The sequence below is a fragment of the Panthera leo genome, chromosome A1, assembly GCF_018350215.1.
Source record: "Panthera leo isolate Ple1 chromosome A1, P.leo_Ple1_pat1.1, whole genome shotgun sequence".
NCBI lineage: Eukaryota > Metazoa > Chordata > Mammalia > Carnivora > Felidae > Panthera > Panthera leo.
Window position 1 is genome coordinate 168,845,916 of NC_056679.1, and position 22,575 is coordinate 168,868,490.

The 22,575-nt window shown below is 36.8% G+C and overlaps 1 protein-coding gene across 8 annotated transcripts in view; it reads left to right on the forward strand.

Moving 5' to 3' along the window:
- Window positions 1–22,575, forward strand: part of FER (FER tyrosine kinase) — a 445,463-nt gene that overhangs the window by 269,490 nt on the left and 153,398 nt on the right. For all 8 annotated transcript variants that reach the window (XM_042944781.1, XM_042944800.1, XM_042944791.1 and 5 more), the window contains 2 exons: window positions 11,576–11,632; window positions 15,796–15,911. In XM_042944781.1, the coding sequence (XP_042800715.1) occupies window positions 11,576–11,632; window positions 15,796–15,911 (173 nt within the window). The remainder of the gene's footprint in view (window positions 1–11,575; window positions 11,633–15,795; window positions 15,912–22,575) is intronic.

Below are 22,575 nucleotides of genomic sequence, written 5' to 3' on the forward strand. Positions count from 1 at the left end.
ACTAATTACTCTTACTTACCTGCTTGAGATCTAATTTTAAATGTCTCCCTATATCCCCATAAAGCTCTCTGAAAGGATAACTTTAGAAAGAAATGTACAGCCATCCCAGGGAGATTTGGCAGGGATTGGTTTGCATAATAAATAATGACCATCTGCACCCTGTGGCAACCTACCAAGAAGTGCAATTAGTCCCCTGCAGCCCAGGCAGACTGTGGTTAGTTGTCTTCAGCAGGTGAACAAAGGAGAGATTGCTTATTTGGTACTTTGTTCACTTCATATAAAATAGCTACTTTTGTGAGGCCAGAGTAATTCTAAGATTTAGGTCTTAACATTTTAAAGTTATAATTAGGTTTTATTTCCAGTTATTTTTATAGTTCATGCCTAGTATTATACCTATTCATGTGCAAAGATGGAGGATTTATCAGGACAGTATTTTCATGAAAGTGGGAAATACTCTAATGGCTTAATTTTTTTATTGCTTTTGAAAAATTTTCTTTGAATCTTGTAGAACAACTGGTACAGAGTCACTATGGGAAAATGGATGGAATATGTGTCATATTTATCTAGTGGAAATTAGTGGTCTGAAGACTGAAGTACGAGTCTCTCCTTTTAGGTTATAAATTACATAGAGATTAGACAAAATTGATTCATAATTTTGCCAGCTATTTATATAAAGCCATTTTACTTGATGACAACTTGAAAGTTTTATTGTAATATTTTTTGATGCCAAAATTGTGAATGTGCAAAACGTAAAGCTTTAAATTAGATCGGGGGGCCTGAGTGGCTCAATCAGTTAAGTGTCCGACTTTGGCAGGTCATGATCTCACGGTTTGTGGGTTCGTGCCCCACGTCAGGCTCTGTGCTGACAACTCAGAGCCTGGAGCCTGCTTTGGATTCTGTGTGTCTCTCTCTCTTTGCTTCTTCCCCACTCACGCCCTGTCTCTGTCTCTCAAAAATGAATAAACATTTAAAAAAATAATAAAAATAAATGAATTAGATTATAATCTAGTAAAACCAGTGAGTGAAGAGCAATCCAGAATTGATTTAGACAGCGCTTGTTGGCTGAAAACAAACTATATCAACCGTCAGTCAAATCTTTTTAAGACTAGAACTTGAATCTTGAAATAGAATGTATGACCCATTGTGTTTCAGTTAATTAAAACTGAATTAATTGCTGTTAATTAATTGCATGATAGTCAGTCTCTGAACTTGAGTCAAATGCATTGTTTTAATTACTCTAATCTGGGAGGCAGTGGAGTACGATGCAATTTTTTAGATAGGACACAGCCTTTGGAATCAGAAAATGTAGGTTCAAACACGGTTTCTGTCCTTTGCCGCCTCAGTGACCCCTCTCTCAGAACCTCAGAGTGTCTTAATTGCCCTAATATCCCCTAATAGTTCACTGATTCAGTGGAAAGATTCCTATAACTTAATCTAAAGTTATACTCAAGTCTAAGATTTATCACAGATATGTACAAGAAAGAAGGGAACATCAGAGGAGAGATTGAATACAGGCTTTCCTGCAAGAAAGAAGGGAACATCAGAGGAGAGATTGAATACAGGCTTTCCTGCCCTATTGATGCAGGAATTGCATGGGCATGTCTTTGTTTCCACCTACAAACTGCAACGATATTTGTGATATGTCATTGCTCAAGAAATCCTCTTTGAGTCTTAGAGTCCAGAGTTTTTAAAGGTGGCTAGCTGATCGCACACCTGCAGTGAGACCAACCGTGGTGAGGACCCAAAAGCAGTCACCAAGTACACAGCATGACTCTTCATGTTTGCTTTAAACATGCTGACAATGTGTTCATCAACGAGGAAGAAAATTCTTTTTAGGTTTATTATTGACCACATCCTTTTAGTATTGCTTTATCTGAGAATGTCTGTATTTTCCCTTCATTCTTAAAAGATAGTTTTGCCATACTTGGTGGCAGTTGACAGTTCTTTTTTCCAACATTTGAAAAATACTGTGCCACTTCCTTCTGAACTTCATAGTTTTAGAGGAGAAAAGTATGCCATTCAAACTGGTGGTCCCCTGTAGGAAATGTCTTAACTTTCTAGCTGCTTTCAAGACTTGTTAATTTTCAAAAGTTTAATTATGATATGTCTTAGCTTGAATTTCTTTATAAGTTTCTCTCGGCTGCTTCAATTTAGGTTTGCGTCTTTTACCAAATTTGGAAAGTTTTCAGAGATTGTTTCTTTGAATGGTCTCTCAATACCACTCTTTCTCCTCTCCTTTTGGAACTCTGGTGACACAAATGTTGGATCTTCTGTAATTATCCCACAGGTCCCTGAGGCTCTGTTAATTTTTTTCCAACCTATTTCTTTTTGTTTACATTGGCTCAATTAATCTGCCCTCAAGTTCAGGAATTATATTGTTTTTTTCACTTCACTATTGAGCCCACTCAAGTGAGTTTCTTTTTGTCACTTTTTAATATTATAATTTCCATTTATTTCTCTTTCATAACTTCTGTTTCTATTGCTGAGATTGAGTCCACTTGTTTCAAGAGAATTTATGATTAGTTATGGCTGCTTTACAATCCTTATCAAAATTACAGCATCTGATCTGTTTACATGTTGGTGTTAGTTAACTGTCTTTTCTCATTCAGGTTGCAATATCTTATATATTGGTATGATGGATGGTTTTTTTGTGCCCTGGGCATTTCATCTATTTTGTGAGGAGGCTCTGGGTCCTACTTAAATCTTTTATTTTGGCAGGCAGTCACATGGGCAAGGTTTAGCATGTAGGTCCTGGCCTACTCCTATGGACTGTGGTTTCGAGGATGGTTGAAAGTTCAGAGACTGTGGGATATTATTTTGGTTTGCTGGTTTATCTGGTTCCCACTTGCTCCTCCAGGGCTGTGTGGGGATGGAAAGAGCCTATGTAGGTTGGGGTGCTAGGTGTTGCACTGTGGGAACAAGAAGTGTTGGACACATGAACTGTTCGGTGCTTGCCTGGCAGTGGTCCCTGCACGTGGGGAATACAATGCACCTTCTGAGCTGGATGTTTGTGAGATTCTCTCTGTCAGTGTTCTTAGCTGCCCGTGTCTGGGCAGGAAATAGAAATCTTAGGTCTGTCAGGACAAAGAGGCTTCCCAGGCCAGACTACTTTTTGTGGTGGTTATTTTCCTGGCAAGTACAGCCCAGTTCCCTTGGTATTTCTTGGTGGGGTAGAACATACAACACTTCCATAGTTTTGACTCTTTCCAGGTTTAGCTGCTTGTTTTGCTAGAGTCCATCTTGCTAGTGCTCCTGGGTCACCCCATTTTCTTTAACAAAGTGGCTCAGCCTCAGGACCATAGGAAAACAGAGCATTTTTTTTTGTGGCAACTTACTATTGCTCTCAATCCATCTACCTGCCTGTGGTGGGGAGTTTACCTGGTATTGGGAAGGCCTGCCATTTGATCTAATTAAACCTTTACCTGGACTGCCTTCTGTTGCTAAACTGAGAGTTAAGCCTCCTCCTGTTGTGTAGATGGAATTTAAGATGCCCTGCTGCTATGCTGTTCCCCTGTCCCTGGGATCCCAAAACAGTTCACTCCCCCTCACCACCTTTCAGAATTCTTTTGCTGCCCCTCACTTTATCTCTGTGGTTTATAGTTATACTTAGTAAAAAGGAGCCAGAAAAGTTGTATTTACACCAGTTTGTTCAGTGGCCATATCATGTTAATTTCCACTTTTGAAAATGCTGTATAATATAGATTATATATTGGTATAGTAGGACAAATGCTCACATTAAAGAAAAATTTAATGGGTTACACAATAAAAAAAGTTGAGACTCCTGGTTATAAGATGAAGTGAATAGTAGATTGCTTGCCATTTAAAACACCATGGTTTGGTTAGAAAGTATATTTCTAGGTTTTCATCCAACCCTGTCCCCCTTGAAGATTTCTTTTCTTTTACCATAATGGTGTATTTACTCTCTAAAATATTCCCACTTCTTTCTATGCTTTTGCTGCACTTATTTTCTCCTTTTAATGTATCCGAATAATATGCATGCTCAAGGTTATCTCAAATTCTACCTCTTTTGTGAAGCTTTTTATGACATCTTTAGCAAAATAGGGCTTCTTTTTCCTCTCTTTATCATCTGTGATATTTGACATTTTATTTTAAACGTTTATTTATTTTTGAGACAGAGAGAGACAGAGCATGAACGGGGGAGGGGCAGAGAGAGAGGGAGACACAGAATCGGAAGCAGGCTCCAGGCTCTGAGCCATCAACCCAGAGCCCGACGCGGGGCTCGAACTCACGGACCGCGAGATCGTGACCTGAGCCGAAGTCGGACGCTTAACCGACTGAGCCACCCAGGCGCCCCTGTGATATTTGACATTCTAAATAACATTTTGAACAGTGTACTCAAAGTTTATCTCTCTTTCTTTCTTTCTTTCTTTCTTTCTTTCTTTCTTTCTTTCTTTCTTCTTTCTGAAATGTGCTTTCCTAGAGAAGCAGTGCCAGCAGTGACATTTGGTAATGTATAAAATATGTGGATCTTAACCATCATTTAAAAGGGTCTAATGGAATATACACACATGTGCACAGGGAGATCTATCTTAAAATTCCAGGACTATATTCCTCCCCAGCCTCGCACCTTTCCCCTCCGATGGAGTTGTACATCGAGTCCCATAGTAGTGGTGGCTTGGGACCCATGGCAGAGACTCCCACATGGTATATTGGGAGAAAATTTGTTGGGGGTGAAATAGAAAAACAAACCCTTTAGGTTGAAGAGAGTCTGGAGAGAAGAAGGCTAGAATTGGTAGATGATGACAGTCATCAACCATAGGTAATAGAAACATGGGTATTTCTGCCCAACCTCTATGTTCTACTCATGTACAGATATATATACCCTACTGTCTGATTGTTCCCCCCAAAACAGTTTTAACTTGATCTTTTTTTTTTCCTTTGAAGAACCCTGGGGAGTAGCATAGGGATTTTTTTCCCTCCACAAACACTACATATGACTTCTGACCACCTAAAGCAAGAGCTTTTTATGGTTTTCTTTATTTAGTAGCTTGTAAAATGTTAAGGGAAGGTTACTTTGAGGAATTTTGGAAACCTTTCCATCTGTTCAGTGAAGCCCTTTAACCATCTTCTTTATATTGACCACATGTACCTCAGTGTTCAAGCTCTAGACTATTCATACTTCTCTCTGAGACTCTTGGCTTTCAATATCTTATATTGAAGCCCTTGAGACTAAGGACTACTATTTAATTTATCTTCTGAACTCATGTATCTTTGAATTTCTAGCATAACTTAGTATATGTATAAAATAGGATAGATTTGGAGCTAGAATCTGAGCTTTCTCTCAGCTTCCATTCTTTGCCTAGAACACTATTTCGCTGTTTTGGCTTTCTGTTAGTAAGTTGGCATATCGTGGTGTTTTCCAGACTGTTTGTGTCTTCTTGTTGTATTACATAGTGCCACACAGTGAGTCCTGGAAAAATCTTTCCTAAGGGTCTCTTTGAGTAGAGTGAGCTCATTTATATAAATTATGAGCTAGCCCAGACCTCTTGACTGCTGTCTTCAGGAGTCCTGCTTTGTTCCAAAAGAGTATATTTATATTTTATTGTCTTATTGCTATGGTAGTGGCAGGCTAGCTTTGAACAGTGTCTCACGTGTGCATTTCTAGTTTTCACTCTTGAGTTCACCATTTACTTTCAATCCCCTTCAGGAAAGGAACAGAAAACAAAATGAATCTTAAGTCAGGTAATTTTATTTACAATTCTGGGGCTAGAATGGATGAAGTTTAAAGTCTGTACCTATAATGAATCTATTAAATAAACTTTCAAGTTTATATTACACCAATTTAAACTGAGTTAAGTATACTTTGTGTATGATAATATTAACTCTGATACATTTCATTGTCTGAAAGATTGATATGTAAGGATTCAATCTAATACAGGCAACTGATTTGGAAATTACCTGATGACTTCGTTGTGAATTCTAACCTTATTGTGTTTCAGAAAATTCTTTCCCTGTAATTCACTTTGTGAAACTTTTTTACAATATTCTTTACATTTCAGCATCTCCTTCTACCTTTTATCTATATTTACTAGTTAATTTCTGAAAGCCAGAAGTTTCTCTGAGTGGTAGGAAACAAGGCTTGACTTAGGGGTGCCTGGGTAGCTCAGTTGGTTAAGCAGCCAACTTCAGCTTAGGTCATAATCTCATGATTCACCAATTCAAGCCTCGTGTTGGGCTCTGTGTTGACAGCTCAGAGCCTGGAGCCTGCTTCAAATTGTGTCTCCTCCCTCTGTCTCTGCCCCTTCCCTTCTCACACTCTGTCCCTCTCTCAAAAAACAAAGAAACATAAAAAAAAAAAAAAAAAGAAACAAGGCTTGACTTAGCAAACAGAATTTTAATGGTATTCTGTTCTCACGTATGGCGCTAACATTGGATTAACTGTTAAGGGACTTTCTAATATCTTTTGCTCTATTTAAACTTTCTTCTTTTCACTCTGGAATTTTTGTGTAAAACATGATAAATAACCCTGGATATTTGACTTCATTTCTTTAGAACTAATTTTGAGTAAAAATACTCATATTTTCTTAAGTAATCACCACTTTTCCTAAAAGTATGATTTGTAAAGATTTATCACATTCACAGATAAAAAAAAATTGGCTTTTCATATACTTCAAGATATTATAAAATTACATCATACCTAAGAAAACAGAATTAATGAAAGTATTCAGTTTAATTTGCAAATTTCACTTTATAGACAACTTTTAAGTGTCTTGAGTATTTAAATAATTCAGTGTTTAAAAAAGCATTACCCTTGAAAGATGTTTAATGAAGCACTGAAATTGTTTTCTAACAGTATTTGACATTATGATTTTTTTACTTCATATATAAGACTTAAATCATCTATTTAGAAATAGATAACAGGTGCCTTCTGATAGAGTTTTTTGAAAAAAAATTGAAAGTTATTTTATGCTAGTAGTATTAAGCTTAGTTAAAGAATATGGATACTGTGGATATTAATGCTAGAATATGTTGAGGTATCTGCTTCTTCCACCTGATGAAACAACTCCTTTCTCAGTAATGAGATGAATTCTAGATGCATTATTATGGCAGAAATCTCACAACTAGAGATAGTAGGCACACAGGTATATACTCCAAAATAGTACATAATAGGTTCAGGATGAGGTCAGTAAAAACAATACTCACACTAAATATTAACCAACATTAGATAGAAAACTCAAATGTTAATATCTGTAAACTATATTTGTTAAGCTTACCTGTGTCATCTAATAATTGTTCAGCCTGCCTAAGTGTAAAATCAGAATTGCTAATATTTTTTCTTTGACCCATGGATTATTTAAAAATGTGTTATTTTTATTTTATTATTTTATTTTATTTTAATATTTTTTAAATTTATTTTAATATTTTATTATTCCAAAAATTTGGAAAAATTCTGTTAACTTTGTTACTGATTTCTACTTAAGTTTTGTTAACAGAGGACATAACTTGTATGAACTCATTTCTTTTACATTCATTAAGGTTTGTTTCATGATCCAGGTTTATGATGGGATTTAGTTTGGTGTATTTTCCTTGTGCACTTGCAAAGAAGGTTTTATTCTGCTGTTGAGTGGAGTTTGTTATAAATGTCAATTTGATCCACTTGGTTGATGGTGTTATTCAGTTATTTTACATCCTTGCTGATTTTCTCTCTACTACTATTTATTACTGAGAGAGTTTTGAAATCTCCAGCTATAATTGTGAAATTATTCTTGCAGTTCTGTCCATTTCCTTCATTTTGAGGGATCACTGGTTGAAACATAGACTTTTAGGATAATTATGTTTTCTTGTTGAATTGACACTTTCAATTTTCCTGATTTTCCTCTATCCATGGTAATTTTCTTTGCTTTATAGTTACTTTGTCTGGTATTACTATAGGTATTCTAGCTTTCTTATGATTTATATTTGCATTTTATATCTATTTCTATCCTTTTGAGATACCTGTATCATTAAAGTTATAGTGATCTTCTTTAGGTAGCATATAGTTGACTCCTTTTTAAGATTCTTTTTAAAATCTGTCTTTTAAATGGTGTATTTAGAAAATTTATGTTTGTCATTATGTTTGGATTTAGGGCTTCTGTTTTATATTTTGTTCTTTTTGTTTGTTTGTTGCACTTTTTCCCTTACCTTCCCTTTTGAGTTATTTGAACAGTTTTTACTATCCCATTAAATTTTTCTCTTGTAGTTTTGATTATGTAGCTTTGTACTTTTATTCTTTTTTTAAGTGGTTGCTCAAAAACATTTAACTTTTCACAGTTTACAAAGAATCAACACGTTAACATTTCAAGTGGAATGCAGAAACTTTATCACAGTATGGATCTGTATACCTTTTCCTCTTTGGTGTACTTTTCATATGTATTATATCTGAGTCAAAACTCATCAGAAAATGTTATAACTTTCTGTTTGTCGAGCACATTTTAAAGAGTGCAAGAGAAGAAAATTCTGTTACATTGACTTAGGTTTTTACCATTTTTGTTTTTCTTCCTTTATGCCTTCTGGCTAAAGAACTTCCTCCAGTATGTGTGTGCTTTGTTTTTTGCTTTTTAGCCTATTGGCTGCTGCTTTCAAAATCAACATATGAATTTAAGGTAAAGGTAGTCCAGAAGGTCTGAATTTTGTGTGGTTTCTTAACCTAAATTTAACTTTTCTTAATCTAACTTGACTTTTGGTCTTTTTTTCATGTCCATTTAGCCACTCAATGCTTAACTATTTCACTAGCTCTTCAGGCTTCTGGAACAAAAATTTGGGACTTTTTCGTTTTTGTTCTTCCTATTTTATCCAGCTTTTTCAGTGGTTGAGGGGAGAGTTGGGTGATCCATGTATTTTACCATTATTTGAAATGAAAAAGCTCTCAACCAATCAGTTTTGCAACTTTAAAATAATAACTCTTCTGCCTGCCAGACAACATTCTTTAGATAGTATATTTTTGATAGTATCTGTAAAGGGGAAATTAACCCAAAAGTACTGTTCAAATGGAAAGTAGCATTTTTGAAATAATTGCTTTTTTACATTTCTCATTTAAAAAAAATCAGCTTCATGGAAATAGTTTACATGCAACAAAATTCACGGGTTTTAAATGTATTCAATGAAATATCAGTAAATTATTTTCATAAACTCCCAGAATTCCTTTTTCTTGGCAATCTTCCACAACCTTTGCCTTAGGCAACTACTGCTCTGATTTATAGCATTATAGATTTGCCCATTTCTAACAATTTATATAAGTGGACTCTTTATTTATGCCATGTATATAAAGTATATTTGGCCTTATTAGCTTGGCAAAATGTTGTACAAATGCTCTGTTGGATGCATTTGTAGTAAATTGTTGCTGAATAGTAACTAATTGCCTGATTATACCAAAATTTGTTTATCCATTCTCCTTTTGATGTGATGCTGCCAAATTGTCTTCCAAAATGGCTATTCCATTCCAAATCCTTAACTAACAATGTAGGAGTCAGTATTCCAGTTGTTCCACATCCTCACATCTTCTGATACTGTTAATCTTTTGAATTTTAGTCTTCTAAGTGGGTGTGAAGTGGCATCTTAATGTGGTTTGTAGCTTTATGTCCCTGACACATAATGTCATTTTTGATGAACTTACTATTTGTGCATCTTCTTTTGATTTTTTTTACCCAATTTTTTTTTAGAAGTTTTTAATTTAAATTCCAGTTGGTTACATACAGTGTAATATTAGTTTCAGGTGTACAATATAGTGGTTAAATACTTCCATACAACAAGCAGTGCTCCTTATAACAATTGTACTCCTTATCCCTATCACCTGTTTCACCCGTCCCACCATCTTCCTCCCCTCTGGTAACCATTAATTTTGTTCTCTATAATTAAGAGTCTGTTTCTTGGTTTGCCTCCCTCTCTCCCTGCCCTCCCTTGTTCATTTGTTTTGTTTCTTAAATTCCACATGAGTGAAATCATATGGTGTTTGTCTTTCTGACTTAATTTTGCTTAGCATAATACTCTCTAGTTCCATCCACATCATTGCAAATGGCAAGAGTTCATTCTTTTTTGTGGCTGAGTAATACTCTAGTGTGCGCGCGCATGAGTCTGTGTGTATCACATCTTCTTTATCCATTCATCAGTCCACGGAGACTTGGGCTGTTTCCATAATTTGGCTATTACAGATTTTTATCCAGTTTCTTAAAATTGGGTTTTTCTTAACTTGTTACTGAGGTATGAATTCTCTATATATTCTACAAAAAAATTACTTGTTAGATAGATGTAATGCAAAAATTCTCCCAGATTATAGTTTGCCGTTTTATTTTTCAAATGATGGCCTTGGGAAGAATTTTTATAATTTTGTTGATAATTTTTTGTTTTATAATTTTGTTTGAAATTTTGACGAATTTTATAGTTAATGCTTTTGTGCCCTAAGAAACTTTGCTTACTGTCTTCGTCATGGAGCTATCCTCCTATGTATTTTTTCCAGGTCCTTTATAGCTCTAGCTTTATATTTAGATTGAAAGACTATACATGTAAACTGAAAAAAGTCAATGTTCTCTTTGCTGACCTATCAGAGAGTGGTGGTTGTGTTTGTCACATGGTGTTTTGGAAATAGCTGTCCAGAATATTTTTAAACTAGGGGTAGACATTCACTTCAAGATGTGCGGTGACTTGTTAAAACTCATTCTGTAGGTCATACTACATTTCAGTCTGTACAGTGGGTGAATACTATACTTTAATATTTAATAAAAAAACAAGTTATGAAGAAAATATATCATTCTAGGATTTTCTTTTTTTTTTCCTCTTTCTCTCTTCCCCCCATACTTTTTTTTCCTTCCTGCCTCTCCATCATATCTTCCTCTCTTTCCTTCTTTCTTGCTTCATTCCTTGTTGATTTTTCTTTTTAAAAAATTTGGGTGTCTTTTAATCTATGGTATTGTGTAGTTTCCTAGCTGAGATTTGTACGATAAAGTGTTTCCTAAGTAGCAATTAGTTCTTGAGATTAGATAATAGGGTGTTCTTTTATAGTGGCATGTTTGCATTACTAAGCTTGTGTACCCTAGGGATACTGGAATTAATGTTTGTTGCTTTATTATACTATGAGAAAGTACTTGGGAAAGATAAGGGACTATATGCAGTTGCAGAGACAGCTATAACTCATGGCCACTTTACATGTGGAAAAATTAGCTGTTAGTAATGTAATTTTCTGTAATTTATTGGGAATTGGACATTTTGCATTATATGATAATATTCCCTCATATATTTATGACACAACTGTTGTAAAATGACCAATTAAGGCAGAGCCTAAACTTGATGGTGGGAGGAAAGGGCGTGCTGTGTTCTAGATACAGGAATACTATCATTTTGAGGGCTGAGATTTGTGATAGAAGTTAGCAATAATGTAGAATTTTTAAATCCTATGATGGAGTAACATTTCTTAAATCTGTCTGTGTTATACCCTCTTAAAGTTACAACTTGTTAGTGTGCTGTTGATTTAATGGTCTGAGTAAAATACTCCTTAGTTCTCTTTGCTATTGCCTCAAATGCATCTTACAGGAAACGTATTCTTGGTTGGGCTAAAAAAAAATGTTCTTTTTCTTTGCCCTAGGATAAGAAATGGGTTCTCAATCATGAAGATGTCACGTTGGGAGAACTACTGGGCAAGGTATGTAGTCAGCTGAGCTTACAGTGTCTGTGTACTCTACAGACTTCTTCATTTTCTTCAAAGCTTTTCTTCCATTCTAGCACACAGCAAGGCACATTCTCACAGGAACCTAGAATAACACTATACCACATCTGTTACAAATACTGTGATGGTCACTGAAATAAAAAGGGGAAAATCTTTGAAAAGTTTAAGGATGATTCTTGGCTTTTTAAAATAGTATATGTATGTTTTTCTCTGGAAGAACTAAAAGCTGTAATGATTTTATTGCAGTGTGGTAAAGCCAAAACTAGTGATCTGAGATTGGAAAAGAAGCTGTGATGTAATAAAAGTTTAAACACTCAGTAGGCTTGTTCCATTTGTGTCTGGTTATACATGATAGTTCAAGAAAAGTGACTTACTGCTCTTGAGGGTTTCAGGATTGTGTATAGAATCTCACTATGTGACAACACTAGATACATTATTTCAATCTAATAATTATGTGGATAAGACATATTTCAATATAAAGATTGATTTTATAGCCAGCTCTGGTAGTGGTCAGAGAAGGTAGCTATATATGATGAAAGTCCCTTTTTTCCAGACTAGTTTGAAGTTTCTTCCAACTCATAGGCCAGATGAAAGTGTATTATGTTTAATAATAATGGCAGACATTTTATAATCATTAATCAAATGGGCTATTTGCAAATTTATTAATAGCTTTTTTATGATTGAGTTCTAATGGATAAATATGACTTTGTCAATGAATTAATTAGTGCTGTTTTGTTTTGAAAGTTTGAATTCAGTATAGGCTTACAGTGCAATGTGAAAAATAGTATAAAATTCAGATGTTTGGAGAAAACTGTGATGCATGTATTTGATTAATACTAGACTTAGAGCTCAGCATTTTAAATAAAGAAATAAATGATTATTAATTTTTTTATTCAAATATCAACTGATGAGTTGACAATCCTTATTTTTTTTTAGCTGTGAATATGTTGAGAAAGTAAATCCCTAGTGAAGTAATCCACTTTGCAGGATTCTTCATATTATTTTAAAATATCCTTTCCAAATGGAAGAATTAAATTGCTGTTGGAAAGCAGTTTCTATTGACTGCTAATAATTACTTTGTAAGTAAATTCTAAAGAATCTCAAGTCAAAAGCAGTAACTGATGTGTTTATTTCATTTGTGATGTGTTCATCATTCCTAAGGAAGTATTCCTTCTTTCCATTACTTTAGATCAGTAAGTCAGTAGCAATAATTGGGCCAAAAATTATTACAAGGAAATTAAATTTTCTTGAAAACACAACTAAAATATTGTAAAATTAAACCATTTACTAAAATAGAATGGGTTGATAAGGACTGCTTTTTGAGTACTAAGCAAAAATATTTTCAGTTAAAGAGAAATATTTCAGTTATGTTTATGTTTAGTTTACTATGTGAAATATGTATGGTATGTTAGGAAAGGATTTTAACCATTAGCTCCTTACTAGGGCCATTTCAAAGAATAATATTTTTTCAATGACAAGACCGTAGTATGGTGTCAGTTTAAATAAATTTAATCATTTTTAAAAGTTTATTTATTTTGAGAGAGTGAAAAGAGAGAATATGTGTACGTGTGCATGAATGAGGGAGGGCCAGAAAGAGAAGGAGACAGGGAGGGAGGGAGGGAGACAGGGAGAGAGATAGAGAGAGAGAGAGAGAGAGAGAGAGAGAGAGAGAGAAATCTCAAGCAGCCTCCACACAGTCACAATGGAATATTATTCAGCCATAAAAAAGAATGAAATCTTGCCATTTGCAACAACATGGATGGATCCAAAGGGTATAATGCTAAGCAAAATAAGTCAGAGAAAGATAAATACCATATGATTACAGTTATGTGTAGAATTTAAGAAACAAAACACATGAACAAACAAAAAAAGAGGCAAACCAAAAAATACTCTTAACTATAAAGAACAAACAGATCATTACCAGAGGGCAGTGAATGGGGAGAATGGGTGAAATAGGTGAAGGGGGTTAAGAGTGTAGACGTATCATGATGAGCACTGAGTAATATTTGGAATTGCTGAATCACCATATTGTAAGCCTGAAACTAATATAACACCGTTAACTACACTGGAATTAAAATTTTTAAAGAAAAAAAATGCTATGAAACTTTGCTGACAGAAATTGGACGTAAATATATGTACATATATAAAATACTTTATTAAAACATTTTCATAATTTTCAATTTATTAATACATAAAACTTACACACCTTGAACTATTGGTTAAGAGTTACATTGATCTTAAAATGAACTATTGGGACCTCATCAAAATAAAAAGCTTCTGCACAGTGAAGGAAACAATCAGCAAAACTAAAAGGCAACCAGAAGAATAGGAGAAGATATTTGCAAACGACATGTCAGATAAAGGGTTAGTATCCAAAATCTATAAAGAACTTATCAAACTCAACACCCAAAAAACAAATAATACAGTGAAGAAATGGGCAAAAGACATGAATGGACACTTCTCCAAAGAAGACATCCAGCTGGCACACCGACACATGAAAAAATGCTCAACATCACTCATCATCGGGGAAATACAGATCAAAACCACAATGAGATACCACCTTACACCTATCAGAATGGCTAACATTAATAACTCAGGCAACAACAGATGTTGGCGAGGATGCGGAGAAAGAGGATCTCTTGGGTGCAGCCACTCTGGAAAACAGTATGGTGGTTCCTCAAAAAATTAAAAATAGAACTACCCTATGACCCAGCAATTGCATGACTAGGTATTTATCCAAGGGATACAGGTATGCTGTTTCGAAGGGACACATGCACCTCAATGTTTATAGCAGCACTATCGACAATAGCCAAAGTATGGAAAGAGCCCAAATGTCCATCGATCGATGAATGGATAAAGAAGATGTGATATATATATACAATGAAGTATTACTCGGCAATCAAAAAGAATGAAATCTTGTCATTTGCAACTAAGTGGATGGAACTAGAGAGTATTAATGCTAAGCGAAATTAGTTAGAGAAAGACAAATATATGACTTCACTCATAGGAGGACTTTAAGATACAAAACAGATGAACATAAGGGAAGCAAACATAATATAAAAACAGGGAGGGGGACAAAACAGAAGAGACTCATAAATATGGAGAACAAACTGAGGGTTGCTGGAGGGGTTGTGGGAGGGGGTATGGGCTAAATGGGTAAGGGGCATTAAGAAATCCACTCCTGAAATCATTGTTGCACTATATGCTAACTAATTTGGATGTAAATTGAAAAAAAAAGAGTTACATTGATCTGAGACCTTAAACCCAATAATTAGCAGACCCCTAGTTCAGTTACTTATTGTTCGACAATAGCATTGAAGCTTATTATAATGCTTGCATATTAGGATTAGAGTTATGTAAAAAATACATATGCATACCTAAAAACTTGAGTACTAAGAAATAGCTGTTGGATTAGCTCTATAGCTCATCCTTGTAATATTTTGTTTCATCTTAAAAATTAAAAAAAAATGACTTCAAACTTGAAATAATGCACATAAAAGTCAAAATATGTTAGAGACTTAGAACAAAGTTAGGGATTTCTACATTTGGTAGAAACCCAACATGGGTGACACTGGCATTTGGATAAGCACTTCCTCTTCCTTGGTACCTTTCAGAGATTGACAGTCTGCTGACGGGTGACAGTCACTAGTGGGCCTGGTTCAATTGCCTCTTACCTATTGCCTTACGCTCTTCAGCTGACATTTGACTGTGTGGATCCATAGCAACAGCCACCTCATGGAATCTTTGCTTTGTCTTGAAACATTAATGGTTAACTTCTTAATCTAATAACATTTAGAGATTGGGGGTAAAGAGAACTAGGAGGCAGGAAACAATGTCTTTCTGATGGTTTCAACTTGAGTTTCTCTTTTTATCCTGTTCCAATTTTTTCCCTGATTTTCCTTTTCAGTTCTCCTCATGCTTCAATCCCCCAAAGGGTAGGTGGGTCGGGTAATATTTTTAAAGTTGGAGGATTGACAAGAGTAACATTTCCCATCTTTTATGTCTACTTAAAACTCTGAATAAAGCTAAAAGAATACTTTGATTAATTCAAAATGCATCATTTCATGTTTACCTTGTATTTTGCAGAGATTTATGTGGCAGTCTTACACCCTAAACAGTACATGTATTTGTATTTTCAGGGGAATTTTGGTGAAGTATATAAGGGCATATTAAAGGATAAAACCGCTGTTGCTGTTAAAACATGTAAAGAAGACCTTCCTCAGGAACTGAAAATAAAATTTTTACAAGAAGCCAAGTGAGTTTGCTGAAGTAATATTAAACATGTGCTTATAAGTTACTATTACTAAATTGAAATACGAAGTTTGGGATTATCTTAAATTATGATTTACTGAAGTAGAAGGAAGCACTTTCCAAACCCTCACAAGTAAGCAGTTACACAGTATAGAAACAAAAAGTTTATTTGTTTTTAGTTGGACTATAGAATGTTTATGCAATCATGGTCAAAAGAACCAGATGCTAAAAAACAGTGAGTATTCTTCAGTATTGGAATATTGCAGTGTTTTTTGCTTTTATCACATATACATACATTTATGTATGTACATGTGCAATGTGATTGTCTTTATAATAAAAATATTATTTTAGTCCATATACAAAATACACAATTGATGTAAATACATTTAGATATATATAATTATATCTATACAACCCTCCTTAGTGTTTTCTCTTGATTGTCTTTTCTGAGCTGTTACCTTTCTTTTCTGAGAACCTCAGATTTCTTCTTCAACTCCTTGTTGGGCATTTGTTCCAAAATTTGGACATTGTTTTTTTTTTTGTTTTTTTATTTTTTAATATATGAAATTTACTGTCAAATTGGTTTCCATACAACACCCAGTGCTCATCCCAAAAGGTGCCCTCCTCAATACCCATCACCCACCCTGCCCTCCCTCCCACCCCCCATCAACCCTCAGTTTGTTCTCAGTTTTTAACAGTCTCTTATGCTTTGGCTCTCTCCCACTCTAACCTCTTTTTTTTTTTTTTCTTTTTCTTTTTTTTTTTTTTTCCTTCCCCTCCCCCATGGGTTTCTGTTATGTTTCTCAGGATCCACATAAGAGTGAAACCATATGGTATCTGTCTTTCTCTGTATGGCTTATTTCACTTAGCATCACACTCTCCAGTTCCATCCATGTTGCTACAAAAGGCCATATTTCATTTTTTCTCATTGCCACGTAGTATTCCATTGTGTATATAAACCACAATTTCTTTATCCATTCATCAGTTGATGGACATTTAGGCTCTTTCCATAATTTGGCTATTGTTGAGAGTGCCGCTATAAACATTGGGGTACAGGTGCCCCTATGCATCAGTACTCCTGTATCCCTTGGATAAATTCCTAGCAGTGCTATTGCTGGGTCATAGGGTAGGTCTATTTTTAATTTTCTGAGGAACCTCCACACTGCTTTCCAGAGCGGCTGCACCAATTTGCATTCCCACCAACAGTGCAAGAGGGTTCCTGTTTCTCCACATCCTCTCCAGCATCTATAGTCTCCTGATTTGTTCATTTTGGCCACTCTGACTGGCGTGAGGTGGTATCTGAGTGTGGTTTTGATTTGTATTTCCCTGATAAGGAGCGACGTTGAACATCTTTTCATGTGCCTGTTGGCCATCCGGATGTCTTCTTTAGAGAAGTGTCTATTCATGTTTTCTGCCCATTTCTTCACTGGGTTATTTGTTTTTCGGGTGTGGAGTTTGATGAGCTCTTTATAGATTTTGGATACTAGCCCTTTGTCCGATGTGTCATTTGCAAATATCTTTTCCCATTCCGTTGGTTGCCTTTTAGTTTTGTTGGTTGTTTCCTTTGCTGTGCAGAGCTTTTTATCTTCATAAGGTCCCAGTAATTCACTTTTGCTTTTAATTCCCTTGCCTTTGGGGATGTGCCGAGTAAGAGATTGCTACGGCTGAGGTCAGAGAGGTCTTTTCCTGCTTTCTCCTCTAAGGTTTTGATGGTTTCCTGTCTCACATTCAGGTCCTTTATCCATTTTGAGTTTCTTTTTGTGAATGGTGTGAGAAAGTGGTCTAGTTTCAACCTTCTGCATGTTGCTGTCCAGTTCTCCCAGCACCATTTGTTAAAGAGACTGTCTTTTTTCCATTGGCTGTTCTTTCCTGCTTTGTCAAAGATGAGTTGGCCATACGTTTGTGGGTCTAGTTCTGGGATTTCTATTCTATTCCATTGGTCTATGTGTCTGTTTTTATGCCAATACCATGCTGTCTTGATGATGACAGCTTTGTAGTAGAGGCTAAAGTCTGGGATTGTGATGCCTCCTGCTTTGGTCTTCTTCTTCAAAATTACTTTGGCTATTCGGGGCCTTTTGTGGTTCCATATGAATTTTAGGATTGCTTGTTCTAGTTTCGAGAAGAATGCTGGTGCAATTTTGATTGGGATTGCATTGAATGTGTAGATAGCTTTGGGTAGTATTGACATTTTGACAATATTTATTCTTCCAATCCATGAGCAGGAATGTCTTTCCATTTCTTTATATCTTTTTCAATTACCTGCATAAGCTTTCTATAGTTTTCAGCATACAGATCTTTTACATCTTTGGTTAGATTTATTCCTAGGTATTTTATGCTTCTTGGTGCAATTGTGAATGGGATCAGTTTCTTCATTTGTCTTTCTGTTGCTTCATTGTTAGTGTATAAGAATGCAACTGATTTCTGCACATTGATTTTGTATCCTGCAACTTTGCTGAATTCATGTATCAGTTCTAGCAGACTTTTGGTGGAGTCTATCGGATTTTCCATGTATAATATCATGTCATCTGCAAAAAGCGACAGCTTGACTTCATCTTTGCCAATTTTGATGCCTTTGATTTCCTTTTGTTGTCTGATTGCTGATGCTAGAACTTCCAGCACTATATTAAACAGCAGCGGTGACAGTGGGCATCCCTGTCGTGTTCCTGATCTCAGGGAAAAAGCTCTCAGTTTTTCCCCGTTGAGGATGATGTTAGCTGTGGGCTTTTCATAAATGGCCTTTATGATCTTTAAGTATGTTCCTTCTATCCCGACTTTCTCAAGGGTTTTTATTAAGAAAGCGTGCTGGATTTTGTCAAAGGCCTTTTCTGCATCGATTGACAGGATCATATGGTTCTTCTCTTTTTTTTTGTTAATGTGATGTATCACGTTGATCGATTTGCGAATGTTGAACCAGCCCTGCATCCCAGGAATGAATCCCACTTGATCATGGTGAATAATTCTTTTTATATGCTGTTGAATTCGATTTGCTAGTATCTTATTAAGAATTTTTGCATCCATATTCATCAGGGATATTGGCCTGTAGTTCTCTTTTTTTACTGGGTCTCTGTCTGGTTTAGGAATCAAAGTAATACTGGCTTCATAGAATGAGTCTGGAAGTTTTCCTTCCCTTTCGATTTCTTGGAATAGCTTAGAAGGATAGGTATTATCTCTGCTTTAAATGTCTGGTAGAACTCCCCTGGGAAGCCATCTGGTCCTGGACTCTTATTTGTTGGGAGATTTTTGATAACCGATTCAATTTCTTCGCTGGTTATGGGTCTGTTCAAGCTTTCTATTTCCTCCTGATTGAGTTTTGGAAGAGTGTGGGTGTTTAGAAATTTGTCCATTTCTTCCAGGTTGTCCAATTTGCTGGCATATAATTTTTCATAGTATTCCCTGATAATTGTTTCTATCTCTGAGGGATTGGTTGTAATCATTCCATTTTCATTCATGATTTTATCTATTTGGGTCATCTCCCTTTTCTTTTTGAGAAGCCTGGCTAGAGGTTTGTCAATTTTGTTTATTTTTTCAAAAAACCAACTCTTGGTTTCGTTGATCTGCTCTACAGTTTTTTTAGATTCTATATTGTTTATTTCTGCTCTGATCTTTATTATTTCTCTTCTTCTGCTGGGTTTAGGCTGCCTTTGCTGTTCTGCTTCTATTTCCTTTAGGTGTGCTGTTAGATTTTCTATTTGGGATTTTTCTTGTTTCTTGAGATAGGCCTGGATTGCAATGTATTTTCCTCTCAGGACTGCCTTCGCTGCATCCCAAAGCGTTTGGATTGTTGTATTTTCATTTTCGTTTGTTTCCATATATGTTTTAATTTCTTCTCTAATTGCCTGGTTGACCCACTCATTCGTTAGTAGGGTGTTCTTTAACCTCCATGCTTTTGGAGGTTTTCCAGACTTTTTCCTGTGGTTGATTTCAAGCTTCATAGCATTGTGGTCTGAAAGTATGCATGGTATAATTTCAATTCTTGTAAACTTATGAAGGGCTGTTTTGTGACCCAGTATATGATCTATCTTGGAGAATGTTCCATGTGCACTCGAGAAGAAAGTATATTCTGTTGCTTTGGGATGCAGAGTTCTAAATATATCTGTCAAGTCCATCTGATCCAATGTATCATTCAGGGCCCTTGTTTCTTTATTGACTGTGTGTCTAGATGATCTATCCATTTCTGTAAGTGGGGTGTTAAAGTCCCCTGCAATGACCACATTCTTATCAATAAGGTTGCTTATGTTTATGAGTAATTGTTTTATATATCTGGGGGCTCAGGTATTTGGCGCATAGACATTTATAATAGTTAGCTCTTCCTGGTGGATAGACCCTGTGATTATTATATAATGCCCTTCTTCATCCCTTGTTACAGCCTTTAATTTAAAGTCTAGTTTGTCTGATATAAGTATGGCTACTCCAGCTTTCTTTTGGCTTCCAGGAGCATGATAAATAGTTCTCCATCCCCTCACTCTCAATCTAAAGGTGTCTTCAGATCTAAAATGAGTCTCTTGTAGACAGCAAATAGATGGGTCTTGTTTTTTTATCCATTCTGATACCCTATGTCTTTTAGTTGGCGCATTTAATCCATTTACATTCAGTGTTATTATAGAAAGATATGGGTTTAGAGTCATTGTGATGTCTGTATGTTTTATGCTTGTAGTGATGTCTCTGGTACTTTGTCTCACAGGATCCCCCTTAGGATCTCTTGTAGGGCTGGTTTCGTGGTGACAAATTCCTTCAGTTTTTGTTTGTTTGGGAAGACCTTTATCTCTCCTTCTATTCTAAATGACAGACTTGCTGGATAAAGGATTCTCGGCTGCATATTTTTTCTGTTTAGCACACTGTAGATATCGTGCCAAGCCTTTCTGGCCTGCCAAGTTTCAAAGGAGAGATCAGTCACGAGTCTTATAGGTCTCCCTTTATATGTGAGGGCACGTTTATCCCTTGCTGCTTTCAGAATTTTCTCTTTATCCTTGTATTTTGCCAGTTTCACTATGATATGTCGTGCAGAAGATCGATTCAAGTTACGTCTGAAGGGAGTTCTCTGTGCCTCTTGGATTTCAATGCCTTTTTCCTTCCCCAGTTCAGGGAAGTTCTCAGCTATAATTTGTTCAAGTACCCCTTCAGCACCTTTCCCTCTCTCTTCCTCCTCTGGGATACCAATTATGCGTATATTATTTTTTTTTAGTGTATCACTTAGTTCTCTAATTTTCCCCTCATACTCCTGGATTTTTTTATCTCTCTTTCTTTCAGCTTCCTCTTTCTCCATAACTTTATCTTCTAGTTCACCTATTCTCTCCTCTGCCTCTTCAAGCCGAGCCATCGTGGATTCTGTTTTGTTTTGCATTTCGTTTAAAGCGTTTTTCAACTCCTCGTGACTGTTCCTTAGTCCCTCGATCTTTGTGGCAAGAGATTCTCTGCTGTCCTGTATACTGTTTTCAAGCCCAGCGATTAATTTTATGACTATTATTCTAAATTCACTTTCTGTTATATTATTTAAATCCTTTTTGATCAGTTCATTAGCTGTTGTTATTTCCTGGAGATTCTTCTGAGGGGAATTCTTCCGTTTGGTCATTTTGGAGAGTCCCTGGCGTGGTGAGGACCTGCAGGGCACTTCCCCTGTGCTGTGGTGTATAACTGGAGTTAGTGGGCGGGGCCGCAGTCCGACCCGATGTCTGCCCCCAGCCCACTGCTGGGGCCACAGTCAGACTGGTGTGTGCCTTCTCTTCCCCTCTCCTAGGGGCGGGATTCACTGTGGGGTGGCGTGTCCCGTCTGGGCTACTTGCACACTGCCAGGCTTGTGTTGCTGGGGATCTGGCGTATTAGCTGGGGTGGGTAGCCAAGGTGCACGGGGGCTGGAGGGGCAGGCTTACCTCGCTTCTCCTTAGGTGATCCGCTTCAGGAGGAGCCCTGTGGCAGCGGGAGGGAGTCAGATCCGCTGCCGGAGGTTTGGCTCCGCAGAAGCACAGAGTTGGGTGTTTGCGCGGAGCGAGCAAGTTCCCTGGCAGGAACTGGTTCCCTTTGGGATTTTGGCTGGGGGATGGGCGGGGGAGATGGCGCTGGCGAGCGCCTTTGTTCCCCGCCAAGCTGAGCTCTGCCGTCCGGGGGCTCAACAACTCTCCCTCCCTTTGTCCTCCAGCCTTCCCGCTTTCCGAGCAGAGCTGTTAACTTATGACCTCCCAGACGCTAAGTCGCTAAGTCGCGCTTGCTGTCGGAACACAGTCCGTCCGGCCCCTCTGCTTTTGCCAGCCAGACTCGGGGGCTCTGCTTGGCCGGCGAGCCGCCCCTCCACCCGGCTCCCTCCCGCCAGTCCGTGGAGCGCGCACTGCCTCGCCGCCCTTCCTACCCTCTTCCGTGGGCCTCTAGTCTGCGCTTGACTCCGGAGACTCCCTTCTGCTAATCCTCTGGCGGTTTTCTGGGTTCTTTAGGCAGGTGTAGGTGGAATCTAAGTGATCGGCAGGACGCGCTGTGAGCCCCGCGTCCTCCTACGCCGCCATCTTCCGGACTCGACCGTACATTGTTTCTTTTCTAATCTTCTAGGATAATTGTCTTCTCTTTTTTTCTATTAGCTAAAAGTTAATGTTCTAATACTCCTGTATTGTGTGTGGTTAATAGTATTCTGTTAGCAGTAAAACCCACAACACAGTACAAAACAAATGGAAAAATGTTTTGGA